General features: G+C 42.8%; 1 protein-coding gene across 1 annotated transcript; it reads right to left on the bottom strand.

Annotated features, from left to right (window-relative positions):
• Nucleotides 1-16,766: 16,766 nt before the first annotated feature.
• Nucleotides 16,767-21,967, bottom strand: LOC115484793 (uncharacterized). Its single transcript, XM_050971042.1, has 4 exons — nucleotides 21,853-21,967; nucleotides 21,212-21,376; nucleotides 21,049-21,107; nucleotides 16,767-19,020 (listed from the first exon to the last, which is right to left on the bottom strand). Exons 1-4 carry the CDS (start codon nucleotides 21,965-21,967, stop codon nucleotides 18,556-18,558), a joined length of 804 nt encoding a protein of 267 aa, XP_050826999.1. The 3' UTR covers nucleotides 16,767-18,555.
• Between the last annotated feature and the right edge of the window lie 2,270 nt (nucleotides 21,968-24,237).

The following is a 24,237-nucleotide window of genomic DNA, read 5'->3' as shown; positions in this document are numbered from 1 at the left end:
AAATCGATCAGGAAAGGGATGTTTGGAGCTAAAAGACAGATTTTTTTTTTTTTTTTTGGCTGTGTTGGGGATTTTTTTATGTTAGGAAAGCCTTTTGGCTTTGAAACCTGCCTGCCTCAGCTATATAGGTATATCATGAGGGAATCTGTCAGAAAAGAATGGACATTTGGCAGGGAAAAAATTTCAAGTCAGGCATGGAAATTAATCCTGATTAGGCTTATTCGAGTTGCAAAAAGGGTAAGTATTTATTCCATGCATTCCTTAAAGTAATTTAATTGCTGTGTGTTCTGGTCTGGTTTTGTTTTGTTCCTCCCAGCCTTCTAAGCTTCAATTTATATGACACAAACCAATTACCAAACTGTGCTGCCTTAACCTTTCTTTGTGCTGATCCACTCAAGAGCAGAGATAGTCACTCTTGAATAGATCATTGTGCTTCCAGAAGGGTTGTTGTAAACCAAATGAGCTGCACTGTGCGTGCCCTTCAGCATCTTCTGGCATTGCTGATAATGGGCTTTCACCTTCCCCTGGCTGCCGGTATCTTAGCGCTTTTAGCATTTAGGCAGATAATCTTTGGGGCAGGGTCGTACACCTAGAGTTGACAAAGGCACAGAGGGGTGGTTCTGCTTCACGGAGCAGTGGAAACTGAACGGGAACAACCTCTGGATTTAGATTTAGAATCCATGAATGCTGAATAAGCTTGAGGCAGTTGTGGTACAGCCCAGCTCTCAAAAGGGTGCACCCCAAAACAGCTCTCAGTGCTGGATGAAAGCACCTCTCAGTTCCCTCTGAGCCTGCATGGAGCTGCTTAAAGAGAATCATATCTTAGTCTGACATGTCTGAAAGTTGGAGGTGTCCAGGAGGGACATTGTCCTTGGCACCCACTGCCTGATGCTCCCGCCTGCCTGCAGTGGGGCAAAAAACATCAATCGTGGCTGAATTCTCCAAACTGCTTAGGAAAGCAGAGACAATCAAGAATCTGAGGATTTTTATGTTGTATGACTGTTACAAACCCTTGAAAACTCAAGTCACTTCCTACTTATCTTTTCCTAATTCAGGCTCTGGGATGCACATTGCTATGAGGAAGTGTCTGTGCAAGAGCTTTGCCATTCCTTCATTCCAGAAGAACTGGGAAGGAGGCAGCAACTGAGTTTTTTCTGGGGCCTCTGGCTAACATTTCTTCACTCTTTGATCCAGAGAGGGTGTGCAGGACAAGCAAAAAGGCAGGTTTGCCTGTCAGTAGTGACTGGAGGAGGATTTTTGGAGGAGCCTTAGGGCTAGTTTCCTCCCCCCACATTCCTGTCCCTGTCACGGCTTCAGCAGCTCGGACAAATGGTCGGATACACTTGAGTGCACAGCCCTGCAGTGCAATGGGGATGCTGCCCTCATCACGACTCTCGTGTTAAGGTATTTTAAGCAGAAGGAGGGGTTGGGAAGGAGAAAAGAATGAGATAAGAATGTGTGAACTACTTTTTCTTTCTCTTTTTGCTTAGAGAGTCTTTGTTAGAAAAGCTGCCAGCTGTGCACTCTGTTATGCCAAACAACTCTACTAATCTCTTTGCATGGACAGCAAGGTCGTGCTCCGAACACAGAAAAGATCCAACTGGAGCATTATGATCAGCTTTCCTCAAAAACTGATCATGCTTTGCTCAAAGCTGTATTGCAGGCAGCATTGCCGAAGCCCAAGTTTTGGCTTTGGTCACGGGTGTGAAGCCTCATTAGGGCTGTAAAAGGGAGCAGGGCTTGGCTAGAAAAGGGGTCCACACAACAGACCACTGCTGACTTTATGGGACTGGCTGGGGTCAGCCCTTGGCTATTGCACCAAAGCAATACCCACACACCTCCGTGTCCGTGTGCGTTCTGCACCTGCAGCAATCTGTCAGCGGTGCTCTTCAGAAGCCCCTAGGAACACAGACGTCGTGTGATGAAGTTTGAGCTGTCCTTTGTGCTCCGCTGGGACTGGAGAGAGAGTGGGGGGGACATGTGCTGTTCTCTCAGATTTTCAGGTTTCTTAGCAAAGAGAGGTAATAAGTGAGGTGTCACATGCAAACAAGGATTTTTTTATCTTGCTTTTCCCCTCAGTAGCTAAGCACTTAGCAGATACTTGAGTGAAAGGACACGCTCAGTTTGCCAGGGAACCAGTTGAAATCTGAAGTTATTCACTTGAAACCAATAAAGAGATGGATCAAAATTTGGCCTTGTGCCTGGCTGTGGAGTCCGTTCTGAAGAGACCACAGAAAAAAATACCTATGGATTGCAGACCATGTCTGCAAGAGAAAGTGAAATTTGCCAGTGAGGAAAACTTCTCATTTTTAAAGCTTTCGAGCAACTCGCTTTGAGATATTTGCAGCGCCTTTAAAAAAAACACCTCAGCTGTAATGAGCTTATGTGTTAAATGAACAAGTGTGGAAATTAGGACATGAGATATTTGCATAGCAGCCAGGAGATAATTACTGGTGATAGTCCAAGCTGAAGAATAGAATCTATTGTTTTCAGAAAACTAGTTTATATAAAACAACATGAACTTCCTGTACTCAAAACCCTCACATCAGCAATGTCTACAATGTTATGTAGCAAAACTATTAACAAATAAGTACATGGGGGGGAAAAAATCCTATCCTGGACAAACTGCAAAGCATTAAACCTAATTAATTATTAAACCTAACAATACAGTACGTTTAGAATGTCTCTGTTCTGTAGATATTTCCATTTAGTATAAAGTGCAAATATATGCTAGTGAAAACCACTGGACTTCAGGTACAAAATGGCTAGATTATAAGCATATTTATACACATGCAGAAATGTAGACATTAATTAATGACCTCTTAGGTCAGGAGGCCTGCAACAGCTGGGGATCCCCTTGTTGGGCATGATTAGGAATAGTTCAAAACTTAGTCTAAGAGGTTTGGCTTGTAATATACACTAGGAAATATAATTAGTCACTAGAAAAAGAATTCAGCTTTACTCCAGCACCATGTGAGTTCAGTTCTCTCAATGTGAAATGCAGCCACCCAGACTGAGATCTCTGAGACTCATTTTTGTTTGGTGAAAGAATAATTAATGCTGCATAAGGGACAAAAAAAAAAAAAAAAAAAAAAGCAAGCTGAAAGAGCACTGATGGCAAAGTGGCAAATGCCACAGGGAGTTTTAGGTCAGTAAGCAGGGAGGACAGGCCTGCCAGACTTGCCTCATTTGTAAGCCTAACCTCCTGGCTGACAAAAAAGATGCTCTTTAGTTGGAAATTTCCTGTGGAGGTATGCAAATGGAATAATGAAAACCAAATCGATATTTATACTTTAAATCACATGGAAGCTCTGAGTGTTCTGGTGAAGAAAAACCCCATTATTTGCTTGGTGTTACATTTCTCCTCCTTGCGCATCTGCCCCGGGTCACTGCTGGAGACAGATGCATGGGCTGTGAGCACCCAGGGCTGCCATGCTCTCTTCTTCCTTATGTTCCAGTGACTCCTCACAAATAACAAACTGCTAAAAATGGTGCTGATTGGTTTCAGAGACAGAGATCCAGAAAGCCAGGTCTCAATTACACCCAGTTACACTGGACTTACAATTAAATCAAGGCTCAGTGCCTTGAACAGTTCTATGAACACCTGTGACACTCCTCCTTGTGACTTCCCTAAAACTCCTCATGAATTTACCAGGCCCTCCGTGCCAGTGAGATTGGAGCAAGGTGTTGAACGTTTGCCTGAATGCTCCTTTTGTCCTCCCTGTCAGTCTGTGTCACACCAGCAGATGCTGGGAGCAAAAGGCCAGGCCCCATGTGGTCTCAGCTCCATGGCAGCAAGCAGAGCAGTGCCAGGCTATATCACTTCACAGATCAGATAATCAGGGCTGGAGAGGATTATAATATGTGTAATTTTTATCCTGATAGCCCAACCCCCCCCTCCCCCCTCGAATTTTTCCTTGTTACATTCCTCATTCCTTTTACTCTTCAAAAGTCATCTTTTGATAGGAAACAAATGGTCAGGTATTATAATGGTATATGTGGCAGAAGAAGGCAAGATAAGAGATGCCATAAAACGTGTGTTCACAGAGGCAGAATATTCATTTCCAGGGAAATTGGTGTTTGCTATTTAAGCCTGATCATCTACTCTGCCTACTCCCTCCCACCAAAGAGAGAGACCTGCTCACAGTCTTTCCCTGTCTCTGTTTTATCTTGGTGTCATATTGCAATAGCTCTGGGAAAACCACTGTCACTCCCTTTTACTCCCTAGGAGGTGGACAGAGCTCCCAAGCCTCAGAGGTACAGAGGCAACCAACTTTTGCAGAGTCCTTGTAGAGTCACACCAGACACGTCTATACAGAGTAACAAGCAGAGTTTGGGACAGTTCTGGGAACCAATCCCAAGTCCTCTAATAGCTGAACAAGTGCACAATTCATCCCATTTAGCTCCTCATAGATGTGGCCCCTTCCCTGGGACTGCCCAAGTGTCAGCCCTGCAGGTTGTAATTGCAGTGGAAAAATAATTCATTAAAGAAGGAATGGGTGCATGGGGAGGGAGGGAGGAAGGGAGGAAGGAAGGAAGGAAGGAAGGAAGGGTAAAATACACATATCCACCCAACACACAGTTTCAGTTTTCTAAGCTGATGTGTTTCAATGACTATTTATTATGGGAAATAGGTGTGAGTGTGTGTAGGAGAGTTGAGCACAAGAATATAACTAGGAAAACTGAACAAGCTGAGTAAATCCATTAGAAGAAGCTGACCAAGATGGGACAAGGACAGAGACTCAGAACATGAGCAGGTCTGGGGCTGCTGAGATGAGACTGGAAAGCATGTTTAATTGTTCCCATGCTCAGGGATACCAGGCTCAGTGAATGCTTGTAAATACACAGAGTTGCATTCAGGATCTCAAGCCCCAGTTTGTCCTCCTAATTAAAATTGTGTATAATAGCTGAGAATGTGGCAGTCTATACAGATCAAACCACCCTTCCTCATGCTTCTATTTCAAAATGAATATACCTCAAGTTGGTGATTTACCATTTTATCCTCCCAGTTCATATCTAGATGATAATTTCTGTTGTTCAGTTATTCATCCCAGAAAGAGCACTGATAAGGTTTTCAAATACATGGTCTTGGGAGAGCCATGCCCTTAGACCATCAATATCTCATCTTGTGCACCATGCAAGTACTGTACTCGGAAGGAAAGATAGGAAATATAATCTATTCTCCCTCATACCTCTGGGCAATTGGAAATCAAGCAAACCTGCATTCCAGTTCCTTTTACTGAAAACCCTCTATAGGAGACTTATCCCCATCAACAATTTTTGACACAGACACGCACATATTCAAAGGGGTTTACTTTCCTGTAATTTGATATATAAGACTGGGCTGATAAAAAAGGCAAAATGTTCAGAGATCTCAGTGGCAATAACAGAGCCATGGATATGTGATGTCAAGGGATGCTCCCTGCTACTGCTGAATACAGCCAATGTATCCTGCTGCACTGAACTGGAGACACAGTAAAGATACACATACATGACATATCATTTCATATGTAAGAATAGTTCATTGACTTGTGGTGTAGCAGAATCAGTGAACTAGGCAAAATTTCCAAACAGCTTTGTTGATAGACAAAAGGAATGGAAGTGCCTTGTAAACTATTGATATCACATACTGCATATGAACTCTTGACACGGCTGACTCCCTGCTGTTGTTCACTGTATGCCATAATCCCTTCTTCTCCTGCCAGATTTCAATCTGTACAACATAACCTTTGCTATTCTTCCAAGAAAGGATTCCAGCAGCATCATAGATTTTGTACAAAAATTCTATTTGAAAGTCAGTCTTGCAGTTAGCCTTCTGGCATGCAATCATTGAATATGTTTTAGACTCTCAGATCGATTCTCAGGAATTTGCAGGTCTCAGCCTCAGTAAGAGGATCCCATCTTTGGATAAAGAACAAAAACCACTGAAGAGTGGAGAAGCCAAACCTCCTGTAGTATGCAGGTATGAACAAAGTTTTCAGAAAGGAACAACTATTTTTAATCCCCTGTAGGAGAGGTCAGGTGTTCAAAAGTGCCTAATGGTTTAATAGCTCCTACTATAATTATTTTAGATAAAATTTAAAAGCCTGTATTTATATTTTGATCTTCTTGACTCAGTAGTGAGAATTGAGCTCTGAAAAATACAGCTTCCTTTTACCAACAAAACCTAAATATATATTACTAAAGAGTAAATATTATAGTGTGAAATTAAAAAACTAAATAAAGAAAAAGACATAATGTGGTAACTTCCCTTGTTAACTTTTTGGTTTCCCTTTTGTGGGAGCTCCACAAATGCAGTTCTACTAAGGAAAAGCACTGACTGGAAAATTTATATCAACATTTGAATAAATGAAAAATAACTTGATAATTTCCAGCTTGATGTGAATGTAGTTGCATGGACTTCAAAAGTGTGTCTTAGGCAAAACTCAGGAATTTGTGTGAAGCAGGAATATTAAAGGCCCTCATTGCTTTTTGCAACTGGGGTTACCTTGCAGGGTTTGTCTAAACCTTGCTTTGCTTCCTGAGATGAAATTATATGATATCACCTGGTTTATCTGTAGGTCACCCTAAATCATTTGATAAATGCTCAGGTGTTTCTTATTGTGTTTTCAATGTGGTATGTAAACAGCAGACTGAGCAAAAGATGAGAGGGGGTCACTCAAAGAACAAAGAACAAGTAACCATCTGGTATCAGCGTGATAACCAAAACTTCACGTGGTATCAGTTCAATAACCAGGTTATTGCTACTTCTCTTAGCTACACCCCAAGTCTGCAACATTTAACATAAAATCATAGAATGGTATGGGTTGAAAGGGACCTTAAAGATCATCTCATTCCCACCTCCTCTGCCACAGGGAGGGACACCTTCCAGTAGATCAGATTGCTCAGAGCTCCAACTATCCTGGCCTTGAACACTCCCAGGGATGGGGAATCCATCTTCCCTGTAAGCTCCCTTCATGTGCTGAAAGGCCACAGTTAGATCAATCCAAAGCCTTCTCTTCTCCAGGATGAGAAATCCCAATTGTCTCAGCCTTTCCTCATAGGAGAGGGGCTTAATCCCTCTAACCATTTTGGTGGTCTCCTCTGGACTTGCTCCAACAGATCAGTGTTCTTCCTCTGCTGGGATCCTGGAGTTGAATGCAGCACTTATGAGTGTGAATATAAGATCCTTCAGTTATTTGTAGGGTAATTTAGCTTCATTTGTTCAGAATTTTAATAATTTCTCTTATATCAGAGAATCACAGAACAATTTATGTTGGAAAAGTTGTCTAAGAACAAGTTCAACTCTTCACCTGGCACTGCCAACTCCACCACTTAACCACGTCCCTAAGTGCCACATCTACATGTCTTGTAAATGCTTTTAGGGATGGTGAACCCAGCACTCCCCTGGACAGTCTGTTTCAGTGCTTGATAACATTTTCTGTGAAGAATTTTTTCTAAATATCCAAACTAAATCTTCTCTGGTGCAACATACAACCATTTCCTCTTGTTCTGTCCCTGTTACCTGGCAGAAGAGGCCAACCCCCTCTGTCCCCAGCCTCCTCTCAGAGAGTTGTAGAGAGCAGTAAGGTTTCCCCTGAGCCTCCTCTTCTCCAGGCTAAACACTCCCAGCTCCCTCAGCTGCTCCTCATCAGACTTGTGCTCCAGACCCCTTCTCAGCCCTTTTCTGGACTTGCTCCAGCCCCTCAGTGTCTTTCTTGCAGTAAGGATCCAAAATTGGACACATATTCAAGGTGCAGCCTCACCAGTACTGAATATAGGGCGATTGTCATTTCCCTAGTCCTGCTGTACCATTGTTTCACAACTAGATATCTTAAAATCATCAGATGACCTTGAAGCTGGGTAGAAGACAACCTCAATACCCAAATAAAACAAGAAATCTCTGTAGGTACAAAAAAAAAAAAGACAAATTGTGTCACCACTGTAGAGAAGCTGGAAAGAGGTAGAAGTGGGAGAATTCCCTCAAAATTCAGCGAAAATGTCTGAGAGAAGAAAAATTAGGTGCTGTAAATAGCAAAAGTCTGAAATTCAGTTTTAAGGTTTTTTGTGAGCAACACGTCAGACAAATAAGTTATGTTCAGCATTGCCAAGGTTGGTAAAACCCTTTAAGATCTGCTGGCTACCATCTTGCTGTATAATCTAAAATTACTTGGGTGACCTGCTCAAACAAACACATTTTTTTCCTGACATTTAAGTGACAGGAGAGATGGTAGTAGATGACTGGTTATATCAGGAGAGATACTGAAGTATTAATTTACAGCTCTGCTGAAATTTATGTGGGATGCAGTGTGTAACCACATTCAGGAATACCGAATTCAAACTGGGATGGGCAGAGATAGACTCCTAACATTACAAAGGGAACCTAACTTACTAGAGGAGAAAAATATACTGGAGAGACTGTCACTGTTCCTACTAAGTCTGCCAGACAGTAAAAACTGTCAAGGATTAAAAATACCTAAGACACAGTGTGTTTTAACCCATGTTAATGCTGAGCACTGGGACAGCTGCCTGCCCTTGTCAGTAGCTAAGCTGCATTGCTATTTCATTGTGGAGAGCTAAGTTGCTCAGATGTCATCCAGAGGTGGACAGAGGGACACCAAAATCCTCTGAGACCAATCTACTAGGAGAACTCAAACTGCATTAAGTAGAGCTGAGAGCTGAGAGCAGGAGGAATGTACTCCTACAATGGAGCCTGGGGTCACACAACTGACTGAGGAGGTGGAAACACAAATCCTAGGCATTTTTCTACCAGAGATGGTATAAATTATGTTTTTGTGTCTTCGGAATGATGAAACCAATCTGTGATAATTCAGTGGTGGGGAGAATACCTTGTTTTAGCTGATGAGGAACCGCCTTGCAATCAGCAGAAGTGCCTGTTTCAGAAATAGCATGTATTTTTCACCCAGAAAGGTCATTACATGAAATACAGCCACAGGCACTGGAAATGGATAAAAGAATCCAGTACTGTTCAGCCACAGCCCCATTAAATAGGCTAAAGAATCAAGATTTTTTTTGGATTCAGATTTCATACATTTGTTTTTTGCACAGTGGTCCATCTTCAACAGAGTTTAGTCCCTTGAAGATTTTAGATCACACTGGTGGAAAAACATCCCTAGAGAATAAGAACTGCAGTACCTCTCTCAGGCAGGTGAAAGCCTTGGTCCCAGACTTGCTTCTTTCTCAGAAGAGTTCTAGCCAGAAGAGACAAAATTCAGCTGCAGACTCTTATCCCTCTTCCTTCTTGGTCAGCCATGTTCCCTCAGAACACATGGGTTTTGTGGCCCAGGTTTTGACCTGGAGAAAAGAAAGGGAGAAAGGTAATTTAGTTCCACTCAGCCACAAAGAACCTAAGATAAGCTCCTCAGGCAGCTTTTCTGATCTGAGTGAGACAGCCTGTGGAGGATCCTGAACAGAGGTTAAAGAGAGCTTCAGTCAGTCTGGCATGCAAAACACCCACATCCCTTATGGAGGTACGCTGGTGTCTCAGCAAGGCAGCTGAAATGTGTTATTTGAATAATGACAGCTATTAACATGAAAACAAATAAATACTGGATGTGAATAAATGCAGCATGTAAATAGAGGAAAATGTAAACATCATTATCAAGGTGTATAATATTCTATAATGGCATTATAGGAAGGATTAGGGGGAAGAAAAATGTAGTTGATTAAGGACAGGAACCAATACATGGAAAGAGGAATATTGGTCTCACTGGCCTAAGGATTTCATTGTTCCTTACTGGACACTGCTTTTTCCATGGTTCTGCTCTTTTTATGCTCTCCTCTGTATCAGAGGGAAATTTCACCCTTCTGATTACATCTCTGCTCCCATTCTCTTTAGATGGACACAGACTGTTGAAAGGCAGATTTTTGCTCTATCCACTTCTTCATTCAAATTACCACTAAGCTCATTGAAAACTAAGGTTTAAATAAAGGTGGAATACAGCCTGAAGAATTGCAATAAAAATGCCTAAGAGCTTCTGTAGGATCTTAATTAACCAGGTTCATGTGGGGAAGATGGTTGATAAGTCAGTGAATATTCGAGCCATTTCAACTTTACAAGAATTTAACTGTTTTACATATTATAGTCTGTAGAAATCCCCCACTGGATTTCACCCTCTAATGTCTATAAAATAAAGGCAATGCATATTCTTAGCACATAAGCAATAAATAGGAAATGCTCTTATGGGATACACATTAGTTCCCACAATAAAAGAACACAAATCAAACCCAGCAGCTGAAGAGCAGATGAGCAAATGATTATTTTGGGCCTCTAATGAAATGATATTGTGAAAGGCATTAGACAGATTGATTAGAGCTCAGCTGACTGACAAAACTGCCCACGCTGTCCACCTTAATAATGAATCTAACTAAACCATCTCCTTGGGAGTGTGCACTGGTGTGTGCATCCCTACGCACGCGCGTCTTTGTGCTTCACAGCAAATTATTCATTGCTGTTTCTTTAGAGTGCAAAAAACAGTCTAACTTGTACAGATCTATGCTTTAGAATTAGCTATGAATACACTCTCTGGGTAGGACTCCTGCAAGGATTCATTTTCAGTGTATCTGACAGTCATTTCAATTAACACATCTATCAGCATATTTACTACATGCAGTGTGAAATAAAGATCCTGTTAAAGAAAGACGCAAGCTGAATCAACCATCTCAGATTAAGAATCAGTAAAATTAAATCATTACCACAAGTTAATATTGAAGCTAGAAGCACTGTAAGAATAGAAATGAAGATTGGATGTTTATACCATTAAAGAGGATATTGAGAGAAAAAATATCAGGATTAAAAAGAAAGAAAGATCAAGATCTTTTGCTACATAAATGTTATTTGTTCCATTTACTTTAGCAGAACTCTGCTAACAGCCATTAATGATGGATCTGACATGCAGTCTTATAACCTGTGAAGATCAAGGTTTGGAAATTGTTCCTGGAAACAAAGATCTGCATGTGGGTTGGAATAATTAAAGGCTGAGAAGTGGCTGACTACGAATCATCCTTGCAGAACAAACCTGGGGTGCTGAGGGACAAGGATTTGAACATGAGTTTTGCCATCCAGTTTTATAGTGAGAAATGTCAACTGCACAAAGGGCTGCATTGGCAAAAACACAGCTGAGACTCTGAGCAAGTGGATTTCCCCCTCTGCTTTTCACTTGTCAAGAGAACACACCCAGGCTACTGAGTTCAGTTTGGGCTTCACAGGATAACAAAGTCATCAATGAGCTAAAGCAAGCTCTTCACTTGGATGGTTAGGGACCAAAGCATATGATGGACAAGATGAGGCTTCAGAAGCCAAGCTTGTTTAGCTGCCAAAAAAGAAGGCTAAGAGGAATAATGTTAGTATTTTCAACTACCCAAAGAGAGTTTAAAAAAGAGATGAATCCAGATTAAGGGCTGGCAGACACTGGGTACAGCAAATGGAAACTAGAAACATCAATTAGCTATAAGGGAAAAGTTCTTCACAGTGAGGGTGGACAAACATTACATCAGAGACCCAGAGAGGTTGTGCAGCCTTCATCCTTGGAGATATTCAGAGCAAGGCAACACACAGGCCTTGAGGGACCTTATCCAACATTGATGCCATCCTGCTTTGGCCTCTGGAGTTGCCTGTCAATCATAGCTTTGTAAGATTTTAGAGAAGAATAGAAATGAGGTGTAAGGAGAAAAACAGAAATGTCACTGGAAAAATGAGATTCAATAACCAAGGAATATGTAAGGCAGACAGAAAAGAAGTGCCTAAGTTGAATACTAAGCCAGGCCTAAAGAATTGTCATCTAGTTATAATAGGTTTAACAAAGACAAACTTCATCTCCCTTTGGAAATCAAAGCCCTGCAGGCTTCTTGTAGGAGGTAATTGAAGACAAGAATAACCTTGAGCTCCAGTCACACTGTTCTTATTCATTGCTTATTTAAGACATAGCAACCTATTGTATATTGCTGCAATTTGTATAGCTAATTATATAGAACTCCAGTTACACATTGTGTCTAATTGCTGGAATATACATCCTCTGAAGCCATTAGGAGTGCTACGACTGACTCATTTGAAGAGTCTAATTTAGCCAGCTGAATTATCTGACTCATCTTAGTAGGCTCATCTCAGCAGGTTTTTCTAATGTTGTCCTTTGGAGGAGCTTGTCTCTGTACAGAGAGCCTGGGGAGACTAACCTGAGGGGCATGCTCAGTGCTCTGGGAATGCTGCCCTTTCTTTCCCCCTTGATAAAGGAGGAATGGTAATAATTGCATACATTCACATTTGATGTGAGAATCAGTTGATGTCAGAGCAATGTAACTATAGAAATACTTAAAAATCTATTCCATTTGCCAGAGCATAAAAATGACCTTCTTGAGAGATTGGAAGGATAAATTGGAGGAAGGGTTGCTGACCACTGAAAAGCCAGATTTTCAACAATATCAATTAATATGGTGTTTTCAGGGCTGTCTGAATACCCTGCCAATAAAGCAGTGTTTAAAGGAGACCCAGTTAATTAGGGTTTGCAGAAACCAGAAGATAGGCAAAAACCCTATGATAAATATGGAACTAAGGAAGCAAATCTGTAGTAGGATGGCTTCAATAAATAAGGGAGTTGTGCTGAGTTTTTCCCTTTGTGATTTGTGGTCATTGAGTAGTTACACAGGTACTCAGGGGACTTATGAGGCATAAAAATGTTTGAAGAGGCACATAAAATAAAATACAAATTCTAGAATATTTAAGGCACAGCAACATTTCTGAGGTCAAATGCAGCTGCTGTAGCTGAGTTATATATTTTATAAAATAATATACTCTATATTCTTACAGATATTCTGTATATTCTTCTCTACTAAAATAGATTTGTTGTTGTGCCTTTACAGTAACTGAATAAGGCAGGAGAAGAGCCAGAAATATTTCATTTCTAGAATGCAATTACCACTTCGGAGAACAAATGAGAAATATGCAGAAGAAAGAGTTACAGATAGGGAAAAAGGTATGAGAGAATCAGATCATGGAAGATATTGCTGATAGTGTCAAAGAGAGCTGAGGGCGGAGTGCTGGTTTGGAAGAAATTATTATGGTTAGTGCAGTCTGAAAGGAGCTGAAGGAAGGAACTAGGAAGGGCCTGTCATCATCAAAGTCTGACTTTAGGTACTACATTTAGCATGTGGAGGGTTGAAAGCAATGGATTTTGATAAATTAAAATAAAAGTAGGCCTATATTTTAGGAAAAAATACCTCCTCTGAGTGAAGGAGCATGAAGGAGGGATTGAGAATAGAATAAAAATAGACAGGCAAGAGGCTGGAATGCTGATCATAAACTAAGCAGCAGGGGTTAGATAAAGTGAAAGTTCCTGAAAGAAGGAATTGCTGGTTATATTTTATCTGATATGCAATATCTGACCTGGATAGCAATCAGTGAAATCTTGTGCAGAGAGCAAAATGGAAAACAGGGCTTAAGAAATGACCTGCCACCAGGAGCGTGTGATATACTTCACATGAATGAACCTCAGCAGCCTTCAGCAGAGAAGTAAGGTGAGGATAAGCACTAAAAGAAGTAAACTCAGAGCTGAAGAAGGAAACCTCTACAGGACCCTACTGAAATTACTGCTGGGACAGCCATGCTGGATCCACCTTGCTCTGTGAGACCTCCATGAGTGACCTGTCCTGTCCTTGCTCTGGGCAGTGCCAAAGACCAGATCCCACTCCCATTGCTGAGGCCATTGAGTTCTGTCACTTTATGTGAGGGGATATCATTCAGCTGAGGGCAGTATCATAGACTGTGATACTGTTGTAAGATTTCCTCCATGCTTTCAAAACGCTGGAGCCACACTGATGCTCAGCAGAGATGGACCTTATTCTACCTGAAGCCTTGCAGCTTTGGCACAGACAGGCCAGATGGTCAAAATGATGAATATCTTCCACTCATCATTCACCCTCAAGCTCTCTTGGATTAGTTCTGGTGTGTGGACAGCCTACTTTGCTATGGTATGCTCTAAGACAGCCAAGCCCATTTCCAGATGCAGACAATAAAAAAAACTACCTACACTACACAGAACAAGGCTTCTGTGATGCAGATTGCAGAAGTCCAAAGATTGTTTTGCCAATTTTTTGTTGGCTCTGGCAGAATGTGTCTCCCATTAACTAACTTTATTACAGTCTATTCAGATCCCTGCATCTGCATGGATCTCGGCACCATGGGCACCAACTTCAGCAACACGTCAGGATTTGTTAAGACAGGAGAGCTTTTTTTACCTTTTGTAAAGGCATCACTGTGCACAGACTGAAATGGGGTGTTATTCATCTCTTTAAATTAGGTTGTCTGTTGGCTGCATTCCTGTTACACTCGCTGGAGATCTGGTCAATACAGCCAGAAGGCATCAGTCAGTTTATTCTAAAGCAGACACTTACATTTAGGTCAGATGAATCATGCCCCAGGTATAATGGATAGTATTGACTGGCTCTCCATAAACAGAGTTGAATTCCACGTAACTGCCTCAAAGGTAAGCACTTACATTTTGGAAATGTCAAGTTAGAAAACAGCACCTTGCTAATCCCCCTAACAGTCACTTGGGGATCACAGTGATAATGCAGGTCTTGGGAGGTTCACATAAATTCCCATCAGGAAGAATCAACTCATAGCTGTACAAATGCTTTGAGAGCCAGAGCATCATTTCAGTCCTGACCTCACCACAAACTGCATCTGCCACCTCCTGTGTATCTGAGTCACTTTGTTTCTCTACACTTTTGTCTCTCACATGTGACATTCCACTTCCCAGAGCATTCCGTTGCTTATGCAGACTGAGAGCTCCTGCTGCATCTTGCAGGGCTTAGCACACACAATCCAGTATTTCATTTCAAACCTCCAGTTGCTACTGTGATATGAGTAAATAATGGAGAAGACACAACAGCTAGTCAGGAGAGCTTTCAGTCCCAAGAATGATTGTGCTTTTAACTAAGAAAAGTATGTTTTCATTCCGGCTTTTGTTCTCTTTTTTGGTGTATGTTATTGCTGCTGAGGAAAGTGATTTATTTCAATGCTTCCTCTTGTATAAAAAGAAGAAAGCTTAGCCCTTGCTCTTTCAAGAGTAAAAGTAACCTTACAGGGTATAAAATAAATATTTAAAATGGATAAATTGAAGGAGGAAGGGGAAAAAACATGTCACAGAAGGATAGCAAGGATTTTATTTCAGGGTAGCGACAGCTTCTCTTGTCTCTGCCATCAAATAACTCTGAATTCAGGATGCAAATGAACTCTGAACTGCTGCATGCAAATGAAGGTAAATGAAATATAGGTGTCCACATGATGTGCATCATTGTCATCGAACTGGCAGGTGAGTCCCCTCAGCACAGAGGCCAGGCAGTGGATGCTGAGCGCTCCCACATTAGAGATGGTCCCATGAGAACAAGGTTAAGCTTGTTAAAAGCAGGGAGAGCTGTGCATTGCACCTTCCTTCAGTGTCTTAATTTTGGATTGGATTTCCTCCCTCAAGGCTGTCAGTCCACTATGCTCCTCCAGTGGTGGAATTTATTTTATCACAGTTCTAAATCACGAGGGGAATTGTGTGCTGATTAGGTGATAAGCTGTCACCACTCTACCAGGCAGCTACTCCACACCTGTCTTGAAATCAAATGTCTTGAGCACCGTTTTCAGCAGAAGGTGGAATGCCAGAATGCCAGTCTGGGCAGGAGACATCATCCTTCCAGAGCCACAGCTTTTCACCTTTGCCTCTCCCAAAAAAGAAAAAAAAAAAGAAAAAAAATTAAAGAGCAGCAGATTGAGCAAAATTGTGGTTTCCTTGTGTACTCCTCGCTTTCAGGGGAGTCACTTCAAGTCATTATCTGGGTACTTTTTTATTTAGGGAAACTGAGACACAGTAAATTATCTATTTATTTAGACTATTTTATTCACCTTTCACTGGAAGTCTGGCAGAGTGAGGAACTCATCCTGGCTCTCCATAGCCTTGCTACCATCCTTATGTATCACAGGGATCCAGTCAGACTCATGGGTTCATCTTCTCAGAACTACACCAATGCCCACCCTGCTGGAAAGTACTTACAGCTTTGCACTTCAGTTTTCCCACATGTTCTGAAATACCATTGACCCCACCTCACAGCCATGACTTTCTATGTTCCCTTAAGCTCAAGTAGACAAGAAATAACAAAGCAAAAAAAGGTCTAGAAGTGACCTTCATCCCAATGAAGGATGAAGGTCATCATTCATTGATGACCTTCATCCCAATGCAGAGTATAAAGTACATGTTGTCATTACTCTTCTGATCTGGTAATGGTGTAAATCACTAGCAAGACACAAAGTGATGATGACTGTATTAAAAAAAAACCAAAATTGGTTAACTAATAAAAATAGAACACATGTCTGAGAGGACCCTCTCAAATGCTACTCATTGAAATGGTGTTTTTGTACTGAAAAACATATCTAAATCAAAACCCATTTTATATACTTAAAAATGGCTGAAATAAAAATTGCTTTTACTAACAAATTATCAAGTAATATTAAAATGTCATTATCACATTTATCTGTTTACCAGCTGGAGTCCTAATTGAAATTTGTTCAGAACTCATAATAGCATTAGGTCATGTTATGCGTACAACATTAAGCAATGATTACATCTGAGACTTTTGTTTTTCATTAGCTTTTTTCAGTTATCTGGGAGAGTTAGAACCTTTCAAGATCATAATTCACTTTTGATTACAATGGAAAGAGAACAAACCAAGTCATCTTACAGAATGTGCAATTGTGCAATTTACATTCCTGACTCTAGGTCTGTTAGATCTGACTGCACTTTGATTTCCCTTCATTCATCAGTTTTGTTAATTGGTTCTTGATGCCAACAAGGTGTGCTGGTGTTTGCACATTTGGGGATCTAAAATAACTTTTTACAAAATAGAGATGAGTGTGTATTGTGTCTTAGTTCCCCGCTGGCAGTACAGAGGGATCACTTTTAACACAAAGTACTGAAAAACAGACCACTTTGTATCAGCCGTGCAATGCAACGCAGCCAGAGGTGAATTTTAAAGGGGATCTCAAATGTAGCTGTAGCTGTGATTCAGAAAAGTGTTTCAGATGTTCCTTCATCATTCATCCCAGCCAGCAAACACACACATGATTACTCACCTGCTTCACCTTAAACATCTTGCTGAGTTTCATCCTACAGGAAGAGCAAGCAGGAAGCCCGAAGCAGGATTTCACAAGCCTTCCTCAGTGGGAATGACACCGACTGCTCGCTAGTAATGAACTGACTCCAGCAAGTCCCTGGACTAGAAGGGTCCTGGCTGCCTTCTTTCTTCAAAATCTTGCTTATCTGGTTGTAAAGAGCCATGCTTGGAAGAATAGGAAAGTAACTCCACAAGCAATTCCAATTCCCAAGAACAGGGATTTATCAGCCTTGATCTGCTGGAATGAGTAACTGAGAGAGATCAAGCAGCCCCATTCATTGTTCTGTGAGCTCTAGGAGTCTGGAGATATCCATGGCCCGGCAAACTCCCACATCCAGGGACACAGGATTGTGTGGGAGCTCATCATTCTGGGCCACTTCTCTGACCTCACACAATGCACAGCAGAAAAGAGAACCTGAACATGGGCAGCCATGGAATTTGGTGGTACTGTTTGCTGGGCAAGTGCTTATGATGATGAATTAAATAGGGTTAAATGCTGGGTTTGCATGGCCTGGCTTTTGGTAGCTGGGGAGCACACAGAGGTGGCCCCTGTGAGAAGCTGCTGGAAGCTTCCACCATGTCCACCAGCCCTGATGGCTCTGAAGATGGACATGCTGCTGGCCAAGGCTGGGTCAAATAGAGAATGGCAATGCCTCTGTGACAACATATTTGAGAAGAAAATCAAAACAAAGTCACACAATTCTGCTTCTAATCAGAGAAGGGGAGGAGGTGAGAATGTGTGAGGGAAACAACATGGTGACACCAGGGTCAGTGGAGAAGGAAGGGGAGGAGGTGCTTCAGGCACCAGAGCCAAAATTCCTCTGCAGGCCGTGGTGATGAGCATGGTGAAGCAGCTGTGCCCCTCCAGCCCATGGATCCATGAGGAATGCAGGGATCCACGTGCAGCCCATGGAGGAGGTGCCCATGCCAGAGCAGGTGGATGGCTGGAGGGGGCTGTGATCCAGGGGGAGACTCCGAGGAGAGGGCTCCTTCTTGCAGGCTGGAGCAGCCTGTCCTTGAAGGACTGCACCTTGTGGAGGAAAGACCCATGTCACAGCAGTTTTGGAAGGACTGTGTGCCTGTGGGAGGGACTCACATTGCAGCAATTTTGGGAGAACTGCTGCTCATGAGATTTGGAACCATGCTGGAGGAATTCACAGAGAACTGTCTCCCATGGGAGGGACCCCATGGTCTCACAGGGGAAGGACTCCTCTCCCAGAGCAGCAGAAGAAAATCTTGGAGATGAACTGACCAAAACTCGCATGCCCTTTCTTCCTGTGCTGTCACTGGAAAGGAGGGTGAGGTTGGGGGGGAGAAAGTTGTTTTAAGGGCTTATTTTTACTTCTTATTATCCTCCTCTGCTTCTGTTAGTAATAAATTTCACTTTGGAACTTTAAGTTGAGCCTATTTTGCCTTGAAGTGTTTTTTCCTGGTCCATATCTGACTCATGAACCCTTCATTAAATTTTTCCCTCCACTGCCCAGCTGTAGCAGGGGAGGGTGAGTGAGTGACTCTCGTGGGTGCCTGGCATTGGGACAGCATCATGACAGGTTGGTTGGCTATGGCAAAAGAACAAGGTTGTTTATTTCTAACACACCTGTGGAAGGGTGAGGCACAGAGTGGCAACCACAAAAAATCAAGTCTGATGAGCTTACATGATGGTGACTGGTATCCCTGGAGAGGCTTCGGGATGGTATGAGTGTAAAAAATGGGCTCAGAAGGGGCACTGAGAAGTAACATAATCCACTCCCTTGCTGAGATGAATAAAGGGGTGAATTGCCCATAAGATCCATAGTCTATAATTCTCTTATAGAGCCAGAGGAGTTCAGCAATTGTCCTGTGTGTAGCTGGAAAAACAGCTTTCAGGAACTGAAACAAGAAGTGCAGAAAATTCAGGGTGAGTAACAAGAGTGGTATAAGGCCTAAAATACACCTGTAGCATTCAGTCAGTCTCTGTAAATGAGTATGACCAGTTAATACCACTTGGAGGTGAAAACATGTAGACTAAGTTCCAAAGTGTCTGATCTAATTTCCCTGCCTACACACCAGAAAATTGTCCTTCCCCTTATGACCTCTCACTCTGCCCAAGCAATTCCTTTTCTGTTGACCTGAGCCTTTAACTGGCCCAAAGGTTCAGTCCTTTATTGCTTTTCTGAGAAGAGAGGGAGTGACTTTTCCCCGTTGCTAAAAGAGCCTGTGGTACCTGTACTGTGGCCCACCTAGCACAGGCATTTTCAGTGAGCACAGGAACTGAGTCAGTACCTCTCAGTGGGGCTGGTTAAATGCATCCTTTTCCTCCTTGGGGCAATTGGTTTGCAGGGAAATGATCCTCAGGGGTTATTCTGGAGCAAAAGATTGAGAGGTTTTGGGCAGGCTGTCAGTATCTGCTGGGATGTGATGCTCAGCCCCACTTGCAAGGGAGGTGAAGGAATTTCCCATGGCGAGCTCCTGCCATGCTTTGCTTTCTGTGGCTGCTTTGACCTAATGCACACTGGGTTGAGGGTCCTCCTTGACTCTGCAAGCAGAAGAGTTTGTATCTCTGCTTATATGAACTGGTAGCTCTGAAACAGCCATGTGAGGCCTTAATGTAGGAGGGCAGCAACACTGACTATTATGGGAAAAACAAGCATCAAGTTCTGTGCTCTTTACACTGCCTTGCCTGCAGCGACCTGTGAGATCCAGCACAGGACAAAGATCTGTTCTGAGAAGACACCAATCTCTTCCTGCTGACACCCTGCACTGTCAGGAGGCCACACAAGGGTGCAGAAGTGGGTTAATCCCACATGGGACAGGTGCCAGCTAAGGAGACACAGTCACAGGTGCCGCCTGCAGTGGCTGCACAGGGGAACATGGGAGCAGAAAGACTAAAAGTGATGCTGAGATGAGATGAGTTTAATTGAGGATGAACATGGCAGCTGGACAAGGCCATTCCTGTCACTGCTTACAGCCACTGCAGACTTTACTGAGGACAAGATGGGCAGCAGTGGTGCTGTTACAAATAAACCTGTCCTGCTCCTGCCCTAAGCAGTGAAATTTTGGGGTTTTTTCTCAGTGATTAAATATGGGACAGTAAGACTTGAGGGTCATTATTTATCAAGAACCTTTCCTAAGGTGCAGAATAAAAGGTCCTTATATTCTTGAGGATATTGTTATCCTTAAGAAAAAGTAGTCATTCTTATTTCCAGTCCAGCTTTGGACTAGCCAATGCTGGGATTCATTCATTAGTGCTGCTCTTTCTACAACATAAGGCACTAACCCAGCTGCCCAAGCACTGGTTATGGTGGGGCTGCTTGGGATTTAGAAAAATTCCTTCTGGGACCTAAACCATCTTCCCCAGGCAAAATTTCAGTGAAGTGAATGCACTGCCACAGAAAAGTGTTGGCTCATTTCCTAAATTCAGAGTAGGGAAAAAAAATCCAACCCAGTCTAACCATCAATGTAACACCATTAAAGCAGTGTAACAAAAATAACTCTGGCCTGAAGACTTGGAGATTTAAGTGAGACTAGAATAGGCCTTTAATTACTTCCATTTTTACTCTTCAGCAGCGTCAACAAGACTAAAATAGTTCCTTCCCTCCTGTTCCCACTGTGTCAGTAGGACAGAGCCCTGCATGAGGATTCACATGCTGCCTTAATGTTGTGCCTCCTTAGACACAACAATACCTCTCTTAGCTTTCTCTCCCCTCCCACAGCAGGCATTCAGTGTGGATCAACCATACCACAGCCAAAATGAGAGGCATGAAGGTGGATTTCCTTTTCAGACTCAGTTCTGTCCCTTTTTCCCTTCCTTTTTTTGGAGGAGATGCAGATGGCAGTCGCTCCCTTTGCTGTGTGCAAGTGTCTAGACAGAAAATCCCCCCACAGCTTGTGCAATTTTCTGAGCTGCCTTCTGCTCACCTCCACCTCCTCATTTTCCTCTTTATCTGCTTTCCGTATTCTCCATGTTGCTATTGGTCCTGTGAAAATGAACACATCAAAGCCATAAATAGTAGCTTTTTTGCTGCTCCTGTGTCCTCTCTCCCCCCTCTTTTTTTAACATTAATATTAATAGCTACTATACCTTTCTTCACTGTTGCTTTCTTCTTGATCCTCAAGGGAGTAAGCCTTTTCTTGGACTTTCTGCTGCTGTGAATGTTTGCTTGAAGGAATGCTAGGGCATGCTGGGAAGCACAACACCAGTGATGCCTGTGATACAATATTGGGTCCAGCAGCAAAGATATTAAATCTTATAGTACTTGTCAGAAGAATCAAACATTCTTTTATACCTGCTGCGTATGGCTGGGGTTTCTTTCCTTCTTGCTGTCCTAGCAAAAATAGATTTTTAATCAGCCCAAAATCTCCGAGGAGAAGAAAAAAATAAATAACCTCTTTCCTATGCCCTCCTTGATGCTATTGTACAGGGCAGCTGCCTGAGGAGCGAAGAAGCAAGTGCTGTTCCCTGCCTGTCATCAAAGCACACAGACACAGATGCACACCACAGGGACACTGCCACCAGCACCCTCACCACTGCTATTATTTAAAGCACGGAGTTAATGAGCTCTCCTGCCCTCCAAGGTTTGCCTGCCTGTTGCTGGTCCCTGGGGTCGAGGGCTGAACTCCTCACGCCTGCGTCAGCCCGGCTCTCGCATTTGTATTCTGCGGTGCGGTTGCGTGTCTGGAATGCTGGGATGAAATCCCCCAGGTTTGATTTCCCTCACACACGTAGAATGGAAAAGGCAGCCGTGTGACGTCTGTGCTCTGCATGCAGTTCATGGCCAAGGGGCTGCCTGGGATCACAGGGTGCCCAAAAGGCTGAAGGTGAATTTCCTGATGCCATTGTCACAAGGAACAGGTACCAAAGTAATAGTGAAACTGACTGTAACCTTCACAGCAGGTTATTCCAAGCATGATTTCTGCCTAGATGGATGTAAAAGTTATTATTTGCTCCTGTCTTGACACCAGGGATCATCTCCCTTTGATAGCTGTAATGTGCAGAAGCAAAACGTGCATCTGGGACAGGAGGGATTGGGGCACTCAAATGAGACTCCCCTGACACTTCTCCATGACAGTGACATGTGCTGCAACTGGACACGGTGAAGGGCAACCCCCCCTTCCCTCTCCCAAGCTCTCCCAGAGCTGCAGTTGATGTGAAACCAGTGGTTGTTATGGCCAGTGGAAAGATCCCCATGAATAGCAGTGGGTTTGCTAACTGGAGAAAGGACTCAGAAAGGTTTGGTGCTGGATTAGTGCTGGCTTTCAAGTTATGGCCCCTTCCTATTTTTATCTTTCCTTCTCCAGCAAAGCCTTTTGCATAGGCACAGACTAGCTGCCTTTTAGTTGGGGAAATCTCTCCCATTCTGACCAAAAGGCTGCAGGACTGAAATGGGCTGTACTGGCAGCACAGCTATGACTTGGTGAGGGAGGAGAAGAACAGTACAATAACTTATGAACAGAAGAGAAACACAAAACACTTGTACAAAAGTCCACTGCAACCAAAGGAGCTGCAGATTACAGAGACACATCTCAGGCTCTTATTGTAGCCTTTTTGGAGAATATAAAGCCTCACATAAGCACAGCCTTATGTCCAGCAATGTCAGTCTCACCCTTTTCAGCTCCAATCTGCATCACCACAAGAGCTCTAAAGGAAGAATGGCAGATTGTTTACCCCAAGAGTCAAGAGAACCATTAGTCCAAACAAATAAATGGAGGTGGGGGGATCTATTTGCTTGTCATAATCATCAGTTTAAAAGATCAGTTTGATCTCTTAAAGCATGTGCAGCAGCTTCAGAATCTAATGGAGATTCCTCATTTTTGCAAATGTGAAACTTCACAGTTTCAGACAGTGATCAGAGGATGCTTTTGAGATCTCTGCAGGAAATCTAATAGGAAAATTCCAATGAGGTCATATGCTTTGCTGCTTGTCTACAAACTTCTCCCAAAGGTCTCTCTGCTTTTCCAGCTTATGAGCCTAATTAACCCCCTGCACCTGGTTGCCAGGCATGGAATTTTAAGTCATTATAGGGATGTGTGGCTTCCTCAGCAGCACGTCAAACTCTTCATGTCACACTCCAAGCGCTGGAATTTGCCTTGCACTTCTTTGTTCAGTGTTGCAGGAGGTGGCCAGCTATCTGCACATGCAAAAACTCCACTGAAGGGACCAATTTACAGGCAGTCTTTGGACCAAGGGGGATAACAATTCCCTCAGAGGGTCTTTCAGGTTTCTGCAGCACACTGGAGCAGGAGACTTTTTGTCTGAGTTGCCCTTAGATGTTTTAAACTACTTCACAGGCATTAACTATGCCCATTTCATACACACAATCCTACCTTAACCAGCTCCCCTGAGCAACACGGATGGTGTGTGAGCTTTCTGCATATTCAGCTGGCAAGGGACAGCTTGAAGAATCTACACTGCTCCCACAACTCTTTACACATTCCTCATTAGACAGCCTGGATTGAAGGAATAAAAACAGTAACCAGGAAAAAAAAATCTCAGAGCAACAAGCAGAGATCCAGGAATCAGACAGGAGCTTTGGAACAGGCTACAATGGAGCCTGAATTGGCCTTTCCATTGCAGCAATGAATCCCTGGCTATGCTGTGACTTGGTGAAGTGTAGAGGGCACCTTTGCTCACCCCACTGCCCTTATAGTCTCTGTTACACCCTGATGCTCAAGGCTTTTTCATGGAGTCAGAGTCAAACCTCCTCAGGGGGAAAAGGACTCCAAACCATCAAATCCCACCTTCTGACTGGGTGCTCTCACCACAATGTCAATAGGCAAAATGGTTTCAGAAGGATTCCAAGAGTCTCCAAATATGTGATCTTAGTTTAAGAGTAGTTTCAGACTCTGAGTAGCAGGACCAATAAGCCCAGATGACAGTCTCTCAAACTTAGTTTTTGATTTGCACTCCCAATGCTCAGCACATTAGAGGTAAATCACATGGTACCTATCACAAGTATCTATTTTCCCCACAACTCATTACAAGGAATTGGGAAGTTGCTCAGTAATGTACAAAACTTGCACTAATTTTACTGCACTGAATTTTAAATTTTGTGAATTCTCAGAGCCTCAGCCTGCTTGGACAAGCTGCAGTCTCAGTATCATCATGCC

Source organism: Serinus canaria, chromosome 2 (genome assembly GCF_022539315.1).
Source record: "Serinus canaria isolate serCan28SL12 chromosome 2, serCan2020, whole genome shotgun sequence".
Lineage (NCBI taxonomy): Eukaryota > Metazoa > Chordata > Aves > Passeriformes > Fringillidae > Serinus > Serinus canaria.
Note: the sequence above shows the minus strand (reverse complement) of the source record. Positions and strands in the feature narration are given on the sequence as shown.

What these genes read in the sequence shown, in the direction of transcription:
- LOC115484793 (XM_050971042.1), bottom strand. Translation starts at nt 21,967, where the DNA reads ATGGCATCAGGAAATTCACCTTCAGCCTTTTGGGCACCCTGTGATCCC. An exon ending in GGCTGCCTTTTCCATTCTAC is followed by an intron (nt 21,377 to 21,852) that starts GTGTGTGAGGGA and finishes AAGTACTATAAG; the next exon opens with ATTTAATATCTTTGCTGCTG. An exon ending in AGGAAAATGAGGAGGTGGAG is followed by an intron (nt 19,021 to 21,048) that starts GTGAGCAGAAGG and finishes TTCTTGTTTCAG; the next exon opens with TTCCTGAAAGCTGTTTTTCC.